Source organism: Camelina sativa, chromosome 9 (genome assembly GCF_000633955.1).
Source record: "Camelina sativa cultivar DH55 chromosome 9, Cs, whole genome shotgun sequence".
Taxonomy (NCBI): Eukaryota; Viridiplantae; Streptophyta; class Magnoliopsida; order Brassicales; family Brassicaceae; genus Camelina; species Camelina sativa.
The window spans coordinates 19,247,096-19,266,553 of NC_025693.1; the positions used below are offsets into that span (position 1 = coordinate 19,247,096).

The window sequence follows — 19,458 nt, forward strand, 5'->3', positions numbered from 1 at the left end:
GAACAGACATAAAGAGAGGAAAAAATAAGTATTGAAAAAGGTTGAATTATGGATTTATAAATTATAAAGAGTACACTAACTAGTCAAAATGTGAACTAGTTTTTAAAAGTTTGCAAAGGAAAAAAAAAAAAAAAAAAAACATGCAAACATCACACACGAACTGAGACGGCACGCATGGTACATGCTGCAATTCATATTTCATCACATACAAAAAAAAAATGGCACTAAAAGTGCGTTTTGTCACAGTTGGTTGTTATGCTATCTCAAACTCATTTTTTATCACTAATAATCAAGATTTGATTAGTTAATGAGACATTGAATAATTTATACAACCTACTCTACACATGGATAAGATTATAGTAGTAGCCGAACCATCGTTAATCGAAACCATAAATAGGAATCAATTATCTTTTGCCACTTAAAACGTGTACGGATAATCAAACACATATTTATGTTTTAAGTGTACGCAAATGTCTAAACATAAAGTCTAAACATAAAAACGAAATGTCTATGCAATGTCTAAAACAGAGTATACAAACCCAACTATTTAGAGTTTACGCAATGTTCTTTTATAAGTTTATAACCTAAAGAGAGTTTACGCAATGTTACAAGTCCTGAAGACAAATAGTTAAGCACATGTATGTACAAAGTAAATTACGAATTTTTCAATATATGTGAGTTTACACAATATCCTCTCGAGCTACAAGTCTCAACTAGGTATAGTCAAAAAGCACATAGCAGTATACTCGTCTAAAATAAAAATAAGATTAGTCACATTTGTATGGCAAATCATATCTACCTATTTTCTCTTACCTAACAACTCGTCTCGAACGGCATTACTTAACACTGTTTTTATTAAACTCAGCCACCACTACTAAGTTAGGTGTAAGTGTAACTATCTATTCTTTTAATAAAAAACGTTTACAAAAAATTTACAATTACACTAAACAAAACTACTAATATTTTTCAGATTAGAACAAAAAGTACCTCTAGAAAGATTTTTTTTTTTTCTTTTCTTTTCTTAGTACTACTATTCGTCAGTCCGTCTCTGACGACGACTATTTAAAAAATAAATTGTTGAAAATTATTGTTGCGTAATTGACCATTTTATTTGTATTATCTACCAAATCGTACAATAATATCGAATGTTTAATGCTTCTCGATTGCAAAATTAAATTATAAAATCTATAAAAATTAAAGACACAAAACACGTTACTCTCATAATAAGTTCTCTTTTGTTTAGCTCTGTGACCAGTGAACCACCCGATTCTATATCTCTCTCTCTTCTCTTCTCTTGTCTTGTCGATTTAGCTTTCAATCATGGTTCTGCAAGTATGGGAGACGTTGAAAGAAACCATCACAGCTTACACGGGACTTTCTCCAGCTGCTTTTTTCACCGTACTAGCTCTCGCTTTCGCCGTTTACCAAGTCGTCTCCGGTTTCTTCGTCTCTGACGAAGTTCACCGACCTCGTTCTTTAGAGGTACAACCCGAATCTGACCCTCTTCCTCCCCCGGTTCAGCTCGGAGAAATCACCGAGGAGGATCTTAAGCTGTATGACGGCTCCGATTCCAAAAAGCCCCTTCTTATGGCCATCAAGGGTCAGATCTATGATGTTTCTCAGAGCAGGTACTTACTTTATATATCAATGGTTTAAATCCTAATCATCACAACTTAGATAAGATAGCAGAAGAAACGATTCGATCCAATTAGTTTCGAGATTTAGGGTTTAGGTTAAGTTAGTTAATTTCAGTGATTGTTGAATTTGGGGGTTTTTGTTGATTGTTTGATTATGCTCTTAATCTCGTTTAATTATATGGAATATGTAGTAGAGCTGATGAACTATGTAACTCTGACTGGGTCACAAACTTCTTTTGTACAGAATGTTCTATGGACCAGGTGGGCCGTATGCTCTGTTTGCAGGGAAAGATGCAAGCCGAGCTCTTGCGAAGATGTCGTTTGAGGAGCAAGACTTGACTGGAGATATCTCAGGTCTCGGTGCATTTGAGCTAGATGCGTTACAAGACTGGGAGTACAAGTTCATGAGCAAGTATGTCAAAGTAGGAACCATTCAAAAGAAGGATGAAGAAGGCAACAAAACTTCAGAAGCAAAGGCTACCTCTGCGGAAGGTCTTTCTACAGATATTGGAGAAGAAGCTTCCGAAACAAAGGCTGCCTCTCCGGAAGGTCTTTCCACAAACGCTGAACAAGAAGCTTCCGCAGTTACCCATGATGAAACTTCTAGAGGCATAGACGAGAAAATCGCGGAAACCACTGAGAAGAAGGATGATCATGATGTTGCAAAGGAGTAAAGTCGTCAATGTAATCAGAGGGCAAACTTTTCTCTTGAGAAATTAGTGGGATTTTTCAGGGTTTTAAGTATGAGTCGTATATAGCTCAAGGTGGAAAAGAATAAAAAATGGTGGCTTTGTTTGTACTTTTTGGATCTTTTATATAATGATTACATCTAATTCTCTGGTTATGGAAGCTTAAAAATTACATTACATTTCTACAATGCACCGAGACCTGAGAAGTGGTCAAATCGGTTGTGAGTTATAAATGCTTTGCTCTAAGGTATTGGTTTGTACTTTGTAGCATACTTGACTTCCTGCTATGTGTCTCGTAAAATGAAGGTGGCTCAATTCCTAGAATCAAAGCACCTACTTACATTTTAGAAAAACTCCTGTTTTGCCTTCTAGTATTAAGAAAACATTTTGAATTAGTAGATTATGTATGAGAATGACAACATCCAACTCATGAAAGGTTTGGCCGTTTGGGTTCTAAATTGCTAACGTGTTATGTGATCTACTTTGAATCCAGTCGCGGAGGGAGGATAATAGATATATTTTTTAGTTTCGGTTTAACCAATTGCAATTTTTTTGAAACCTCTCTTATTCACCCCTTTAAATTAAAGAAACAAGTTTTAATTAAGGAAATAAATTCTGTATATCAATTAGTTTTAAAATTGTAAATTCTAATATTATATTACAGTTTTAATTATCACATCTAAACCCTAACCACATTTTTATAAACTCAAACCGACATATAATTTTGTTTAATTGTAAAATCTTAACCCTAACCATTCTTTGATAAATCCAAACCGACATATAATTTTGTTTAATTGTAAAATCTAAACTCTAACCACTCTTTTGTAAACTTAAACCGACATATAATTTTGTTTGATTGTAAATTCTAAACCCTAACCACTCTTTTGTAAACCCAAACCGACATATAATTTCATTTAATTGTAACATCTAAACTTTAACCACTCTTTTGTAAACCCAAACCGATATATAATTTTGTTTAATTATAAAATCTAAATCTTAACCATTCTTTTATAAACCCAAACCGACATATAATTTTAAAAATTATAAATTTAAACCCTAATCCTCTTTTTTAAACTCAAACCGACATAATTTGTTTCCTTAATTTGTTTTGTCTTTTTATTTTAATTTTAATTTATTTTTAAAATATGATATGACATGACATATTGTTGTATTCTGATTGGTTAATTAAGAGGAGGTGAATAAGGGTTGTTCACCCCTAGGGGGTGAACCCAAGAATTTTTCTTTTTTTTAGTGCAAATTATGAAGAGTTCGCGAAACTATTTTGTATTTTCTTTGTTTGTATTTTTTGTATATAGGTTTTATCTCTTATTCCCAAAAAAAATTAGTTTTGTATGTTGTCTGGACACTTTTTGTGATCAATTAGGGATGAGTATACCATACCACCACTTTATTCATGTTTTGGAAACTGCGATTTTGTAATATTTTGCAAATTAAAGTATTCATAAGTTTTCACGTTTTAGTACTAATAAAAAGCCTGATCTATTAAAACTAGTTTTTTAGTATTTATAACTTTTTACAAATTTTTGTCTAGTTTAGTTTGTTCTTCTATATATCATTATCGTGTTAAATATCTATATATACATTTTTGAGACATTTAACAAATAAATTCTGAAGTTGGAACCTATTTACAAACATGCCACTGGTATTAAATAATTAATTTAATAAACAAATTAATTCTACTTATATTCGATTTTTTCAATAGAAACTAAGTGTTTTAAAAGATAACAAACATAATTGCAAATGTATACATATTTTATTTCTTTATTTTATAAGGAGGTGAATGATTTGATAAAAAGTGATTTTTAGCTTTACATACTATATTTTACTTTTACGGGTTTCATATGATGAGTTTTTGTGAATTAAAAATCTTTGAACATGTTGTGTGATCTGTCTAGCATGGCGGGTATGGACTATATAACCAAAACTAAAACTATTAGTTTATTTCATATACTAAATTATTTAGTATATGAATTACAAAATCTTACACATACTACAACACACTCTTAATATTCCAAAAAAAAAAAAATTGTATACACATAAAAATATACACTAACATACATCATATGCATATACCTCTGTTTAATTATAGAAAACAAAACTAAGTGTTTTAAAATTGTATACTCTATCTAATAACAAATTTAATGTAATTAAGTTCCAAATTATATAAAATGTAAGAAGAAGAAAAAACATTCTAAACAGAATTATAAATTAATTAAATAAAATTTAATTAATTGGTAATTTGAAAACTAAATAAATTAAAAATTATTATTTAAAATACAATATTTATAATTTAGTCATGTGGTGTACTGCGGGTGAAAACCTAGTATAACTAATAAAAACGTGATTAATCTACTAAAACTGGTTTTTCAGTATTTCTAATTCATTTACAAAAAAATGTCCAGTAAAGTTGGTTCTGCTAACAATTATTATGTCAAGCCAAGTTGTTAAATTGAAAAGTTAAAAATCTATTAATTTTGAATATTGAAGTTTGATAAGCTAATATTAATTCATCGTTATTGAGTAGTATTTTTTACATTAATTATTTTTTAATTTATGTGAATACTCTAAAATCAAATTTTTATGAAATTTGTATGATATGTGATCGTTGAAAATGCACATGGCAACAAAATGACAGGGTTTGTTGATGATGTTTACTTTATCCTACATTCTTATAAACTTGTTCAAAACAAATCTGATATAATTTAAAAAAACAATTACAGTATATCATATTCAAGCACCCAACCAATATTATTTTTCTCAACTTAGCCAGCAATATACATTGTAAATCCTTAAAGTATAATTAAAATACATACATAATAGTAGATTGCACTAAGTACGCCCAACAGTGGACAAAATGCCACTAACATGCTCATAGGTGAACCCATTTTCACAATTTTTTTATTATCTCTTCCAGATTTCACCTACTTAATAATTTTTTTTTAACAAAAATAAGGATTTCTGATATATTTTTTATCAACAAAAAACTGAAAGTTTTAAACGATAGCAAAAAATTAAAAATTCAACCAAATTAATAATAAAAAATGGTTATTATATACAAGATCTATTGGTTTCTCTAGACAGTTGACTAAGTATTACTGATAAAAATGCCCTTAAAATCTACAAAAAAGAGTACAAAATACAAAATGTTAGATAGCATCATAAAATTACAATCGCATGTTTTACCGAACTAAACCAATAAAAATAACTATTTTACCTTTCATTTTTCTTTTATTTTTTTTCAATAATGGCAATACCTGTAATCTATATTAACATGTTATATTTATATCAATTAACAAATTGCGGAGGATATGGATATAGGGTTGGGCATTATTTTTGAAATGAAGTTGCCAAACCGAAGTGAACCGTATAATTCAGTAAATACGGTTTGAATTTTGGTCTCTGAAGGAAATTTGGATTTAACTCGACAACTGGTTAATTTCGGTTTGGAATCTTCAAACCGATCGGTTGAAATTATTATTATTGATCCACATTTTCAAATTCAAATACTCAAATTATATTCTTCCCTCTTTCCGCCTCTCTCTCTCTCTCTCTCTCTTCTCTCTCTTCTCGAAGGTGAAGAAGCAATGGGTGTGAAGTATCTGTGGGATGTTTTGGAGCCTTGTAAGAAGACTTTCCCACTCGATCATCTTCAGTGAGTATATCGCTTCATCTCAATTTCTCTTTAACTTTCTGGGTTTTTTTAAAAAGACCAAATCTTGACGAGATCTAGTAAATCGCTGTAGAAACAAAAGGGTATGCGTGGATCTCTCTTGTTGGATGGTGGAATTGCATAAAGTTAACAAATCTTATTGCGCCACCAAAGAAAAAGTTTATCTTCGAGGGCTCTTTCATCGTCTCCGAGCCCTAATTGCCCTAAACTGCTCCATCATTTTAGTCTCAGGTAATTCTACCCTCCTGTTGTAAAATTGAAATCAGATTAACCAATCTGGGGTTTTGTTTGTAGCTCAATTTTTGTATCGTTGTCATTGAAAGTAGTTGTAGCAGAAGCATGATTAATCAAATCTGTTCTGAGTTATTAATGATTTGTTGTAAAGGATTGTTTTTGTTTTTTTAATGCTATTTGAGTATACTTGATTTGTTGCAAATGTGCATTGTAATTTGTAGATGGTGCAATTCCCGGAATCAAAGTGCCAACTTATAGGCGTCGGTTGAAAGCAAGATTCGAGGTATGATATGATGTCAAATGAGGGATTAGTGGTTTTATCGTTGCATATGATGGTTAGTTCTCAGATTATGTTTCGGATTTAATGCTTTATTGGTTCAGCCAGGTCGCTGATGATGGCGTTGAACCTGGGAAAGAGACTTCACTCAAAAGAAATATGGGGTCCGAGTTCTCCTGCATCATAAAAGAGGCTAAAGTTATTGCATCAACACTGGGGATACTTTGTTTAGACGGGTAATTCTCCAAGCCTGTTCACTTAGATTTGACCAGTGAGACTTTCGTTTGAGTATTTTTCTTTACTTATGAGAGGGTTTGCAGTTGTAAGCCAATATGGTCTAGTTTCTTGTTTGGCAGATTCTCATGTGTTTTTTTCTTTCAAATGCAGGATTGAGGAGGCTGAGGCACAATGCGCTCTACTAAATTCAGAATCCTTATGTGTAAGACACATTTTTCAGCTTTAATAAGTTTCTTGTTCTTCATGCTGTTAACACAATATTCAATAACAACTTATGGTTGTCATGAAAATCCATAGGACGCCTGTTTTAGCTCTGATTCAGATATCTTCCTTTTTGGTGCAAAGACTGTATACAGAGAAATATGCCTTGGTGAGTTAGCCCTGTTGGTTTCTTTTACCTTCTGATAATGGTTGATGGTTTTATATGGCCTAATAAATCTGCTAATGAACTAGGTGAAGGAGGTTATGTTGTTTGCTATGAGATGGATGACATCAAGAAAAAGCTTGGTCTTGGACGGAACTCATTGGTAACTTAACGAGTCTCTTTAAGTGATTAGCTTTATATACTTAACCCTGATCTTTCATTTTCACGACACTGCACCATGTTATTATAAAATGATTTGATTGGTAGAAGCATAAATGCATACTTGCAAAGGGTGGCCTGTGATATTTTTTAGCCTGTAATGTTTTCTCGATAAACTCAGGCAAGATAAGTACTATGCGTATGAAAAGTTCCACTGGGACGTTGTAGCTTTAAGGGCTAAATCCCTTTAGTTGCATCAGTAGACAAGAAAACCAGCTACACATTGTTGACTATTATTCCATACGTCAAAGAACTTTTGAGATTTTAGATATGTTTCATCAAACTGTAAGGTTATTTATACAATGTTTTCTTGGGTTATGTTCCAGATAGCTCTAGCGCTTCTGCTTGGCAGTGACTACTCTCAGGGAGTTCGTGGTCTTCGTCAGGTGTGTTTATGACTCAAGCTTTTACAAAACCGCCATCTATCGGGGTTGTATATTATTCTAGTTTGTGTGTTTTATCAATAGTTGGAATCAAAAGATTTATAAGCAAGTTCTTCTGTGTACAGGAGAAAGCTTGTGAGCTTGTTAAGTCGATTGGAGAGAATGTTATTCTTCAAAAAGTTGCATCAGAAGGACTTGCCTTTGCGGAAAAACCTAAAAAGTCTAAGAAGCAAGTTAAGCCTTCTGTGTGCAGTAAAAAAGGGACCTTACCTTTGGTGGTTATAAATGGTACTGAAAGCAACAACTTCTTTGTGTTTTGTGTGATATGACATGCTTGGCTTATCCACTTATCATTAAAAGTCTCTTTCCGTAATTTCAACTTGTTGTAGGAAATAATCGTGGTCCGGAAGGACTGGAACAGATCAAGCAGGTGATTGATGCGTTCATGAAACCCAAGTGCCACCAAGCAGACTCTAATACAGTTTCCAGGTTAATACTTCTTTCCATTACTTTGTTTGTCAGTCCTGTGATGATAATTCTGCTGCAGATTATACCTATTCTTAGAGCTAGCACGTACATATGCCCATCTTTTGTAGCAACAAGCTTATAACAGGAATGTCTATTAAAAGCCTGGAGATTAGTGCACTTGAAAAAGGGTTGGATGAAGGAAGTGATATAATTTTTATACTGTTCTTTCAGGGCCCTAGCTGAATTCTCTTTCCAGCGCACCAAGCTTCAGGAGATATGTCATCAGTTCTTTGAGTGGCCCCCTGAGAAAACAGGTATTACTTTGGATTTATACATATTTCTTATTCCTTGTTGGTTGCATTTGCAGACATTGTACAAAACCAATTGTGAAACTAATGTTTCTTCTTTTTCACTATCTTTGATTTTAGATGAATACATACTTCCTAAAGTTGCTGAAAGAAATCTGAGAAGGTTCGCTATTTTGCAATCAAAATCAACTGAGGTTGAAGTTAATCTTCCCCTCCATAAGGTACCTCTCGACGAGTTTTACGTCAGAATTACTCCAAACATGAATTCATCAATATGAAAAAATTGGTTTTGTTGAGTTTGAAGAAACCAGCAGCTTAGAGTTACCTATTTTTCCCTTACATAAATCAGTTGAAGTTAAACAAGAACTTGTCTTAACTCTTGCGAGAAAAATATTTCTTGCAGCCAGTGGTGCCAGAGAAGTGTCCGGTGTCTGAAATCATAAAGACCCGCAAAGTACAGGGACGAGAATGTTTTGAAGTCTCATGGAATGATTTAGAAGGGTTAGAGACGTCCATTGTTCCTGCAGATCTTGTCCAAAGGTAATACTAATGATCACTGTCTAACCTTCACTCATTTACTCAATATAGGGAATAAAGTTTGGCTTGGCTTCATAGAAAATTGTTTGGACCCAGAAAGCTGCAAATACTGAAATATGGAAACTTCAAAGCAAAACTTAATGACTAGATCTACTTATGCAGCCAAATGGCTTCTGGTTATATAAATGTCATATAACACCAAATATACGGTTTCAGTTTTTGATTGGTGTTCACTGAATTACTGTCCTCATTTTCTTTTCAGGGCTTGTCCTGAGAAGATCATAGAGTTCAAGGAGAAACTGGCAGCAAAGAAAAAGAAACCGAAGCCGAAACAAAAACAGAAGGAAACTAGTTCGCCGACCAAATCTTCTTCTCTTGCAGAACTCAGCCGCGAACTCCAACAACTTGATCTCAACTCAACCTCTGTAGCAACTACAAACATCGTACAAGAAGCTAAGCAAGGGAAAGAACAGCAAAACTTCAAGAAACATGACTACTTGTGTCTGATCGATTCACCCGACAGAGAAAATTGCAATAACGCTTGGTCCACGACCATGGATAGATTCAGTGTTGGTCCGAGTTCTTGTTCACTGTATCCGGAAACAGAAGTCATTGATCTGATAAGCCCTTGTCCTGAAGCACGTTCACGGAGCGTGTCAAGAAGTTATGAAGAAGAAAAGAAGAACCATGATCACCAACAACTTGAGACAGTGATTGAGCTGAGTGATTCAGAGACAGATGATGAAGAACATAGCAAAAAGGCTAAAGAGCTTAGGATGTTTCTTCAAAATATCAGGAAAGACATTATCCTCTGATGAAACAAAACTAGACGATGATCATTTATTATAATAAACTATATATGGCATTGTATAAGAATAATGTTATGAGACTTCTTTAATCTTTATTCTTTGTATTAAGCTCTGCTCTTTCATTTCATCTCCGATTCCACCAATGTTCGAATCACCCCCGACTAGTCAGTCTTAGATCCACGCTCTAGGTTACTCGTAGCAGGTCGTCCTTCTTCACTCGCCGGGCAGCCGTGATGTTTCCAAAAAATACGGTTTTATCGGATATAAGTGCGTGTGGGATCTTCGGCATCATCACCTTCTCGTGCCTCCGTTTCTGGGGAGAGATTGGCAAACGCGGCGGTATCTTCGACCAGGTCCATTTCACATACATACGCCGTCGTACGTCGATTCCTTTGGTTTAGCATCTGCGGTTGACTTTTGTGTTTTTTTTTCTTTTTTCTTTCAGAAACTCATACGGAAGTTTGTGCATATAAATATTGGACTGGTTTTTCTACTTTGCTGGCCTCTGTTCAGGTAATAACGGAATGAAAAGTGTCGATTTTGATGGACATTTCAGCTTTTACCAGTTAATATCCCAATACTCTTGATTATTTCAGTTATGGAATCCAAGGAGCGCTTTTTGCATCTATTGTACCTGGACTCAATATATTAAGGATGCTATTGCTAGGCCTTGGAGTTTACCAAGACGAGGGAACCATCAAGTCTATGAGTAGACATGGAGATCGCAGGTACCTCAATCATACATCACATGCCTTTTAGTATTTGACTTAACTTGGATGATCTCTATTTTTATTAGCAATCTTGGTTTCTATGATCTTTTTTTTTTTGAACAACCAAAGGTTTCTATGATCAAGATTTAGTTCTTATTGCTTTGTGTCACTTCACAAAGTGTATATAGTTGCTCTTTGCACCAGGGAACTACTTAAAGGACCTCTTTATTATGCACTGTCAATCACACTGGCCTGTATCTTCTTTTGGAAAACATCCCCAATCTCTATTGCGGTTATATGTAACCTTTGCGCAGGAGATGGTACGTACATGCAGTTAGCTTTGGTTATTTGATACAATAATCTATTGAATGATGAATCTTTCTACACGCTGTGTTGTTCCCTCACTTTCTGTTTTTAAAAAGGTATGGCTGACATTGTTGGGAGGCGGTTTGGAACAGAGAGGCTTCCTTACAACAGAAACAAATCATTTGCTGGTAGCATTGGAATGGTCACCGTCGGGTTCTTAGCTTCTGTTGTGTATATGTACTACTTTGCTTCATTTGGTTACATCGAGGTTAGCGTGGGAATGATTCTTCGGTTTGCCGTCATCTCTATAGCATCAGCTCTTGTGGAATCACTCCCCACTGACATTGACGACAATCTCACCATCTCCTTAACCTCTGCATTGGTAGGTTTCCTACTCTTCTAATAGTGCCCTCCTCTCTTTGTTCTTCTGTATCATCAAATAAAATAAAGGGTCTCGAGCTTGATTGCCCTGTGGATGTGATGTGGAGGTAAAACTGCATTCAGAATTCCCATCTTCATGTATATGTACGTATTAGTGAAAAATAATCTCATATTGTTGTTGTCCATGGAACTTAGTTTTCAGCTGCTAGGTACAATGTTGTAATGTTCTATCCATTAGTGAGAAATATGACTAATACATATGGAGCTTTCTAGCTCTCTCTCTCTCTAGAAGAAAGTTTCCATGGAGCTTTGACGACCAAAAAAAAAAACACATCACTTTTTTCTGCAATGTGATTAAAAAATGATAGGAAGGTTTCAATTGGATGCATACATACACACCACCAGTGAACAATTCTTTTTATATGCATGCATGCTGACAAATCAAAAATGTACCAATAAAATGAGAGACTCTTTCCAAGGAAGACATTTATCAAAAAAAAAAAAAAGATTATCTTTGTTAAAGGTCAATAATTGATTTTTTAAGAGGTGGTATATTCACTAATTAGTAGTAGCTGCTTATTTAAAAATTAAAATGAAACTTATAAGAAAAAGAAAGAAAGAAAAAAAGAGAACAAATATTGATTTTTACAGATAAGTGTGTGGTATAAAAAAAGAAAGAATTGTTGATCACAATTATGAATTATCAGAAAAGAAAAAGAATACATCTCTACAAATGACTATGTTATATAATCGAAAATTCAAATATAAAAATAACTTGTTTGGTAGACAACAACAAAAATGAAATAACATATGATTGGTCCACGAATTGTAAATAAACTATTGACTTCAATTTACTTTGCGCAACGTGGTATTACATAAGCAGGGTAGGCCAGCTTTTATTTATAAGGTTAAGCAAACTATAGTATATATTTTGTCACTGTTTGATAATAGAACCACTTCTATCTTTCAGTATAAACTTTCTTTGATCGACATCAAAGAAAAGAAGAAAAGGTATATAAACCTTTTACAATCACAATTTGATATTTTGGTCAATTTCTATCCGCAAATAGAGGCAAAGAGTTGACTCCAAAACAATACTTGTTTTATGTCTTCAATAATAGTTTTTTTCTTCTTGTTAATGCATATAACAAATTATATTCGACGATAGATCCTTGAATCCTTCAATGATAATTTATATTTCACAATAGACATATACGTAAACTATAGCTATAACTATATGTTAATAAAGCTTACTTAATTTTATTTTTTTAATTACACGAAGTGATAGCTCTAACGGACCAAAAATCTACAAATGATTTGCAAGATAGTTAGTTACACTACTTCTATTTTTTACACAATTCAAATACACAAAAAAAAAAAAAAAAACTCGATAAAAAAATGGTTGAAAAAAACAGAACAATGTTAGGAATGAGTTAATATTAGATCACAAAATTGACTAGTTCTAGTTTTTAACTGTTATAATGATTTTATTTTAGGCTCAGCAGAATAATATATTAATTATTAAGCCACTTCTATTGAATGGAAGGATTACACAAGTTTTTTTGTGGGTATAACTACGACATCATACTTTGATAGTTTTACTCTATGTCAAACTGTTACTAAATGTAAACTTTTACGTAATAAAATGTAACCTATCTTCTTAATTTATCTTATTTGATTCTTCTAACCTAATTATTCATCAATGCCATCACACATTCACACTCTCTGTCACACACTGACACACCATAGAGTTGATAAGATCATCCTTTATGTTTCTTTACTATCTAAAGCTAGCAATCGTCAATATGTCAATTTCTATATTTTTAATATATGTCATTGTGTGCGTGCGTTTAGATCCGAAATTCGCTATATGCTATAACAAAGCCATGCTAATTATTTTATAAGTCGTGCGTGGCACAGAAACGATATTGGAATCTTGTTGAACTAAAACAAATATGTAAAATAGTAATTGTCAGATGATTTAATCCGAATCTAACGTCATCACAGTGTCGGCTACCTATGTGTTTTTCTCAGTGAAGGCATCACTTTCTCATTATCAACATAATAGAGATTAGAGAGTCCTTGTAAAACATATTTTATGCTTTTTCAGTTTTTGTATAGTAAGTAATACTACTAAATATATTACTTATCTATATATATATATATAAAGTTAGCTTTTTCTCTCTTTTGGTAAAGCCACCTCAGCCTTCTTTATTAAATATTTTGGGTTTTTCGGATTGGACTTAGCCCAAATTTTTGCAGAGATAATTTAGGCCCAGTCGTTTTTCTATCTATTTGATTAAACGTATGAATGTCTCTTATCGGCGTTGTCGACGACGCTCCATCTCCACCGGTTGCTTCTCCTTAACTCACGCTCCATGCCGTTTCACCATCTGATGCGAATTGAAGTCTTCCAGTCCTCTACACTTTCACTTATCCTTCCATATCTTCCATCACAATTGCTACGGTTTCGTTTGTAACTGTTAAATATGTTCTTCCATCTTCTCTGATTTAATGAACAGTCCACTACTTCTCCCTTAAATTGCCGTAAGTTCTTCTGTTATATAAACCAACCTCTAGCCAGATTCCGACTTAGGGTTTCCTCCATGTTGATTTATATCAGTTCTACCATCGTCACAAAGAGGATTTCTAAGTCTTTCTCGGTAATCTCATCTTCTTCTACTTATCTCAGATTTTAGGGGTTTTTGCAACATTTGTGTTGATTCTTCTCGCTGTATGAATCTGTAATGATATGGGTTTTGTTTGTTAATTCAAGTATTACGTGATTCGATTTAAACAAGTTTTGGAATAAGCAACGGATCTTGTTCCAAGAGCAGCTCTCTAAGAAATGAGCTTGAGAATGGTGTTGATGAAGAAGAGCATGATCTGCAATGGGGTGGGATCCAGAGATTTCCCACTTTTAAACGGTTGCGGTTTTCTCTGGTGGAAAACCATGGCGAGGCTGCAGAGAAAGGGAAAAAGGTTGTTGATGTCACCAAGCCTAAAGCCATGGAACGTCATCTGATGATTGAGAAGCTCATCAAACACATTGAGAATGATAATCTCAAGCTGCTCAACAAAATCAGAAGAAGGATGGACAGGTAATATGTATATGATTGTGAATCTGCTTCTTGAAAGTATGAGACTTGAGCTTAAAAAACCTGCAGGGTCGGTGTGGAGTTCCTGAGCACAGAGGTGAGGTATGAGCATTTAGGCGTGGAAGCAGAATGTGAGGTCGTTGAAGGGAAGGCACTTCGTCTTTATGGAACTCTTTGAAGCATGTTTTCTTAGTGAGTATACTGAAGAATGTAATGTGGAGTTTAACTTTTGTAGTAGCTGGGGTTGAATTAAATTCTAATCTTTTTTCTTCAGGACTTGATTAGCTACTTAATTATGTTTTGTGTGGAATCTTCATATCCTCGGGCTTGATATTTGTGCAGAAACATTGGTTGGAAATGCAATGAGATGAGGCATATCCGGCGGGCAAGAGAAGTGTCTTACCACATGTTAGTTAGTTCATAGCCAAGAGTTCTCTATCTGATTCACCTTGTTCTTAGGATATGAATGAACTCAGTTTTTTGGGTGATTGGAGTTTGTATGTATAGATCTTTTACCAATCTGACTTCATTTTAGTTTCCCACGAATTTGTAATATCTATTTAGTTTATTGCAGGTTTCTCAGTCACCATCACCGTAACATGTGAGTGATTTCTGACTTCTTTTTTTTGTTACTTGAGTTTTGATAATTGAATAAAAATTGTTCACTTCAAAGGTTTGATACGTATATGCATTGATATTTGATACTGTGGACAAAGTTATTTTCCTTCAGTATCCATTTTCTTTTATGTTTGATCACCATAAGTTAATTTCTTACAGTGGAACATCTCTAATATGGTAAAAACTTCTCATCATTTCTAATAGGGGAAGAAACTTCTCGTCTTTGGGACAACAAGTGAACTAACCTTCTTAGATTCTGTTGGTATCTGTGATTCCTTCTCTGTCACAGATACTAACAGAATCTAACTGCACATCAATCTCGATTCTTTAGCTGGTTAAATTCTCAGTTGTTTTTCTTCCTTTTGTTTCTGTGCTTCAGGTGCTACAGCAGCTTAACCTCTTCTCAGAGGATGATGTCGATGCAGCTGCAGAGGCTCTCAATGACGTAAGTTTTCTCCTTCTCCACGCGGAAATAAAACAGACTAAAACCCGTNGTACACTTACCCACTAAGACTTGGCCCGTATCAAACCCAAATTTGTTAGCTGCCCTAACAACAACCGTATCTCCTACCCGCCGTCTTCGTATGTNGCAAGGAGAACGCGGGGGATCTGCAGAAGCTATCTATGCTGGGAGAGAGAAGATCAAAATCACTCATTTCTTTGATTGCCTACAAGACATCATTCGGTTCTAAAAACTTCAAACATATACGTCTCGTGCTCCATTGGCGTGACCTTTTCAAGACTTCCTTTGGAGCATCTTTTAATCGATTTTGGTTTTGTTTTTGAAACAAATTTGACCCTTGGATTTATGTTTTCTGGTGGAGGAATTGTACTGAGAAGGGGCTATGATGCTGTATTATTCGTTTTCTTTATTTTGCGGATGAAACACAACATGTCTTTTGATTTTAGTTATTAATTCGTGGTTGGCTTGACTCCTGAATTCCACTCACTATAATGATGGTCCATCTGCCTCTTTGGTGGTATGTCCTTGTGAATCTTAAGGGCCCCTAAGTGCTTTGTTCGTTTCCCTTTTTGACTCGTCATGCGCCTTATAGATTTGGGACAGCTAGAAACATAGACTCGCAATTTTTCACACTTTTCATATCTGCATTGTCGACAATGCCTTGCCTATTCGTCCTCTCACTTGTGATCTCCACGATTGAGATCTCCTTTTAAAGATGCAAACCTTGCTAAAAAAAATGACCGGAACTTATAGTTTACTAGCAATTGGTATGTTTATGAAATAATATATATATATATATATATATATATATAATATAAATATATATTGTTTGATCAACTTTAATTTATATAAAAATATCTTAAATACAGTATGCAAAAACGTATCAGATTTAATTATAATGTAAATATTGTGTTACAATAATATATATTATAGCAACAATATATAGCTACTATTAATTATAATATGATAAATAAAAAATGCTAATAATAATATTAATATAGCAATAATATGATGCTATTATAGAGAGACAATTAATAGCATAGAGAAAAAACGCTATTGTATGTGTCCCCTCTAAGATAGCACCGGCAAAGACAGCGTTTACGAAATCGCTATCGAAACGATATAATAGCGTTTTTTGTGTGCTAAGAATACGCATATTTCTTGTAGTGGTACACTTACCCACTAACACTTGGCCCATATCAAACCCAAATTTGTTAGCTGCCCTAACAACAACCGTATCTCCTACCCGCCGTCTTCGTATGTGCGGCTTTCAAGGCATCCGTTTCCTGCTTCGTTCTATGTTCCTCGCGTTTCACATTCTCACGTTGCAATGGTTAGAAATAAATTAAATATTATTTCCCACTCCTCGACACCCTTAGCCTGCCCTCTCTTCAATTTCCATTGTAACGAGTATGTGTCAAACGGTCGTTCAAAGCTCTCTCATCTAATGCTTAGCCCACTATTCACTTCTTCAATTGAGTTAAGTCGCAGTTTTATATAAAGCTACCACTTGCAACTTCATGATGCTCAGATTATACTTTGTCTTCTACTTTTTTCTTGACTAATATGAATCCTCTAATGTTTCATTCGCTGAGGCCACTAGCTATGAATCCACTAGCAGCAATTACCAACTACAAAGACCTCATGGAGAAATGCATAGCAAGTGGAAATGTGGAGGCACACTACATCAAAGGAATACAAGAGTATTTTCACAAGAACAACACAAAAGCAGGCTTGGAACATTTGAAAAAGGCAGCAGAAAGTAATTACAAAGATGGTATCTAAACGAACAGGATGAATTTGATAATTTGTTTGTAGTGGTAGCAGTGCAGTCACATCTATTTTCCATGTCATTGATGCTACAGTTGATTGTTGGTTGAAATGTGGCAATGTAGCGTAGTATCTTTGTAGCTTTTGTACTTTGACTCTGTGTAATGCTCTCTTGATATTTTTCCAGCATTGATCACCCTTTGCTTTGTTTTCCTTCCAACCTAGCTTATCCAACCACATTTTTCCTTCCATTATATTGCCCCTGCATAATTTTACAATTCCATAAAGGTTTGGGTATCTAAAGAGGTCAAAACGCAAAAATGAGTAAAGAGGAAAATGGCATTTATTATTCAATTCGTGATTATTTTATGCTTGAAGTAGCAGCCAAGTAAAGAGGTCTCATTGGTATCTAGGGGTGTCAAAATGGGTAACCCGACCCGATCCGACCTATCCCCATATGGATTAGAGACTTTTGTGGGGGGGGTTCAATCTGACCCATTTATTATAATGGGTTGAATTTATATACCCAAACCCAATTATAAAAAACTCAATGGCTAAATGGGTTACCCATATATAAATAAAATAAAATAAAATAATTGATATTAAGTTCATAATATATTATATAAAATAGCATTATAAAACCAACTAAAGTTTTCAAGCTTAAAAAGTTAATATCTATATATTAAAAAAAAATTCACATTCATTTTAGATCATTGACATATATATTACTGTTTACTTTTTTTTTTTTGCTAGAAAAACTTAACATTTATTTTAGATATTTTACATAAATTAGTTACAAAAAGAAAATATTATACATATTAATATATACTATATTATATTATATGCATATATATATTATTTTTATTTTTTCGATTAACCCATTGGTAACTCATAACCCTAATGGGTTTATCCCGATAAACCCACGAACCTATTGGACAAACCCATTAAAACCCATTTATTTATATGGGTATAAAAATTAACTCATACCCATTAAAATAATAGACAAACAGGGTAAATCCATGGGTTTCTACCCATTTTGACACCCCTAAAAACAACCCAATTCTAACTCATCTAAAAAATAAAAAAACTAATCACAACTCATACACCCCACTGAATTATTAAAATAAATATACCTGCTACAAATCTTTTAAAAAACCACTAACTAATCACTACAAATACAAAAGCATTGACAAAAAACTACTCAAACAAGTTACAAAATAATAAAATAAATGAAAAGATTATCTACAACCATATATAATTAAACCAAATAACAATCCAATGACAAAATGAAAAATAATTTTAATTAAGCACAACTAACGACTAAAGCAAGACAACGACTATTACTATACAAACTTAACTTCTAATTTTACATGTTTTGAAAAAAAAAATAATCATGATGATTTAAAATTAATAAAAATTCTAAAATTGACTTCATTATACTATCTGACAAAACATACAGAAAAAAATAACCCAACAAAAGACCAAAGAAAAACATACGAACAACATAACCAGACGAAAAGAGAAACAATACATAACCAACAAACAAAGTAACAAAACAATTGGAAAAAAACCCTCATCTACCTACGCGCGGGTCAATTGCTAGTATATAAATATAATAAGGTCATAAGTAGATATATAAATATATTTCATACAAAGTATCATTTGACACAATTCACACATGATTAAGAAAAAATAGAATTATACATATTTGCCAATATTTAATAAGTAATTAATAATTAAAATTCAATGAATATTAGCTTTGGGTTAAGGAGAAAATTAGAAAATTCAATTTTAAAAATACATTAGAATTTTAGAATGACACTTTTTATGAAAAACAAAATATTATAGAATAGCATTCACTACAACAAATATGTACATTGTTAGCACGAGAGAAACGCTATAATATGTAATTCATAGCTCTTTTACAAACGCTATGTTAGGCCACTGTTATTGTAGGTACCTCACATATGATAGCGAAGAATTCGTATGCTATGATATATTATTATACCATAGCAGTACAGAAATGTTATGTTATCCCGCTTTTCAAATTTTTAAAGATAATGTTATAAGTCATTATACACGCTATGTTAGGTGATTCTACCATAACACGTTAGTTAAACGGTTTAATTCAGTTTTCGTAAGCAATATTTTTATGCTATAATATATTCTGTTATAGCAGGATTTTAGATGCGATTATAAGTGTTTTGAGAATACTGTTTTCATGTTATTTTGAAATTGATCCGGAACCTGTATTAATAT

At 33.4% G+C, this 19,458-nt stretch overlaps 3 protein-coding genes and 2 long non-coding RNA genes across 11 annotated transcripts in view; 4 read left to right on the top strand and 1 right to left on the bottom strand.

The window, feature by feature from the left end:
• Nucleotides 1,200-2,486, top strand: LOC104711385 (membrane steroid-binding protein 2-like). Its single transcript, XM_010428088.2, has 2 exons — nucleotides 1,200-1,628; nucleotides 1,882-2,486. The coding sequence occupies exons 1-2, from the start codon at nucleotides 1,321-1,323 to the stop codon at nucleotides 2,309-2,311; spliced, it is 738 nt and encodes a 245-aa protein (XP_010426390.1). The 5' UTR covers nucleotides 1,200-1,320; the 3' UTR covers nucleotides 2,312-2,486.
• On the top strand, nucleotides 5,873-9,961 carry LOC104711387 (flap endonuclease GEN-like 2). 2 transcript variants are annotated; one of them, XM_010428090.2, is made up of 14 exons: nucleotides 5,873-5,999; nucleotides 6,091-6,248; nucleotides 6,473-6,534; nucleotides 6,637-6,764; nucleotides 6,916-6,967; nucleotides 7,063-7,135; nucleotides 7,219-7,292; nucleotides 7,675-7,734; nucleotides 7,857-8,019; nucleotides 8,121-8,220; nucleotides 8,431-8,513; nucleotides 8,628-8,728; nucleotides 8,911-9,047; nucleotides 9,307-9,961. In XM_010428090.2, the coding sequence occupies exons 1-14, from the start codon at nucleotides 5,932-5,934 to the stop codon at nucleotides 9,857-9,859; spliced, it is 1,812 nt and encodes a 603-aa protein (XP_010426392.1). In that variant the 5' UTR covers nucleotides 5,873-5,931; the 3' UTR covers nucleotides 9,860-9,961. The 2 variants fall into 2 exon arrangements, with proteins under 2 accessions (XP_010426392.1, XP_010426393.1); XM_010428091.2 differs by lacking the exons at nucleotides 5,873-5,999; nucleotides 6,091-6,248 and having other exon boundaries at nucleotides 6,471-6,534; nucleotides 6,633-6,764.
• Nucleotides 10,075-11,450, top strand: LOC104711386 (farnesol kinase, chloroplastic-like). Its single transcript, XM_010428089.2, has 5 exons — nucleotides 10,075-10,206; nucleotides 10,299-10,366; nucleotides 10,450-10,581; nucleotides 10,768-10,883; nucleotides 10,986-11,450. Exons 1-5 carry the CDS (start codon nucleotides 10,087-10,089, stop codon nucleotides 11,270-11,272), a joined length of 723 nt encoding a protein of 240 aa, XP_010426391.1. The 5' UTR covers nucleotides 10,075-10,086; the 3' UTR covers nucleotides 11,273-11,450.
• LOC104711388 lies at nucleotides 13,509-15,426 on the top strand. 6 transcript variants are annotated; one of them, XR_755270.2, is made up of 5 exons: nucleotides 13,510-13,913; nucleotides 14,027-14,351; nucleotides 14,418-14,845; nucleotides 14,923-14,949; nucleotides 15,346-15,426. It is a non-coding gene; the product is annotated as an uncharacterized LOC104711388 (long non-coding RNA). The 6 variants fall into 6 exon arrangements; XR_755267.2 differs by having other exon boundaries at nucleotides 13,509-13,913; nucleotides 14,418-14,949; XR_755266.2 differs by lacking the exon at nucleotides 15,346-15,426 and adding an exon at nucleotides 15,171-15,278 and having other exon boundaries at nucleotides 13,509-13,913; nucleotides 14,418-14,949.
• LOC104711389 overlaps nucleotides 19,220-19,458 on the bottom strand; it is a 4,629-nt gene continuing 4,390 nt past the window's right edge. Inside the window, exon 6 of the long non-coding RNA XR_755274.2 lies at nucleotides 19,220-19,446. This is a non-coding gene — a long non-coding RNA (uncharacterized LOC104711389). The remainder of the gene's footprint in view (nucleotides 19,447-19,458) is intronic.

Coding starts and splice junctions, on each gene's coding strand:
- LOC104711387 (XM_010428090.2), top strand. CDS start 5,932: ATGGGTGTGAAGTATCTGTGGGATGTTTTGGAGCCTTGTAAGAAGACT. Junction 6,000..6,090: donor TTCCCACTCGATCATCTTCA/GTGAGTATATCG, acceptor AAATCGCTGTAG/AAACAAAAGGGTATGCGTGG. Junction 8,020..8,120: donor ACCTTTGGTGGTTATAAATG/GTACTGAAAGCA, acceptor AACTTGTTGTAG/GAAATAATCGTGGTCCGGAA.
- LOC104711385 (XM_010428088.2), top strand. CDS start 1,321: ATGGTTCTGCAAGTATGGGAGACGTTGAAAGAAACCATCACAGCTTAC. Junction 1,629..1,881: donor TATGATGTTTCTCAGAGCAG/GTACTTACTTTA, acceptor TCTTTTGTACAG/AATGTTCTATGGACCAGGTG.
- LOC104711386 (XM_010428089.2), top strand. CDS start 10,087: ATGTTTCCAAAAAATACGGTTTTATCGGATATAAGTGCGTGTGGGATC. Junction 10,207..10,298: donor GCGGCGGTATCTTCGACCAG/GTCCATTTCACA, acceptor TTTTTCTTTCAG/AAACTCATACGGAAGTTTGT. Junction 10,884..10,985: donor TAACCTTTGCGCAGGAGATG/GTACGTACATGC, acceptor GTTTTTAAAAAG/GTATGGCTGACATTGTTGGG.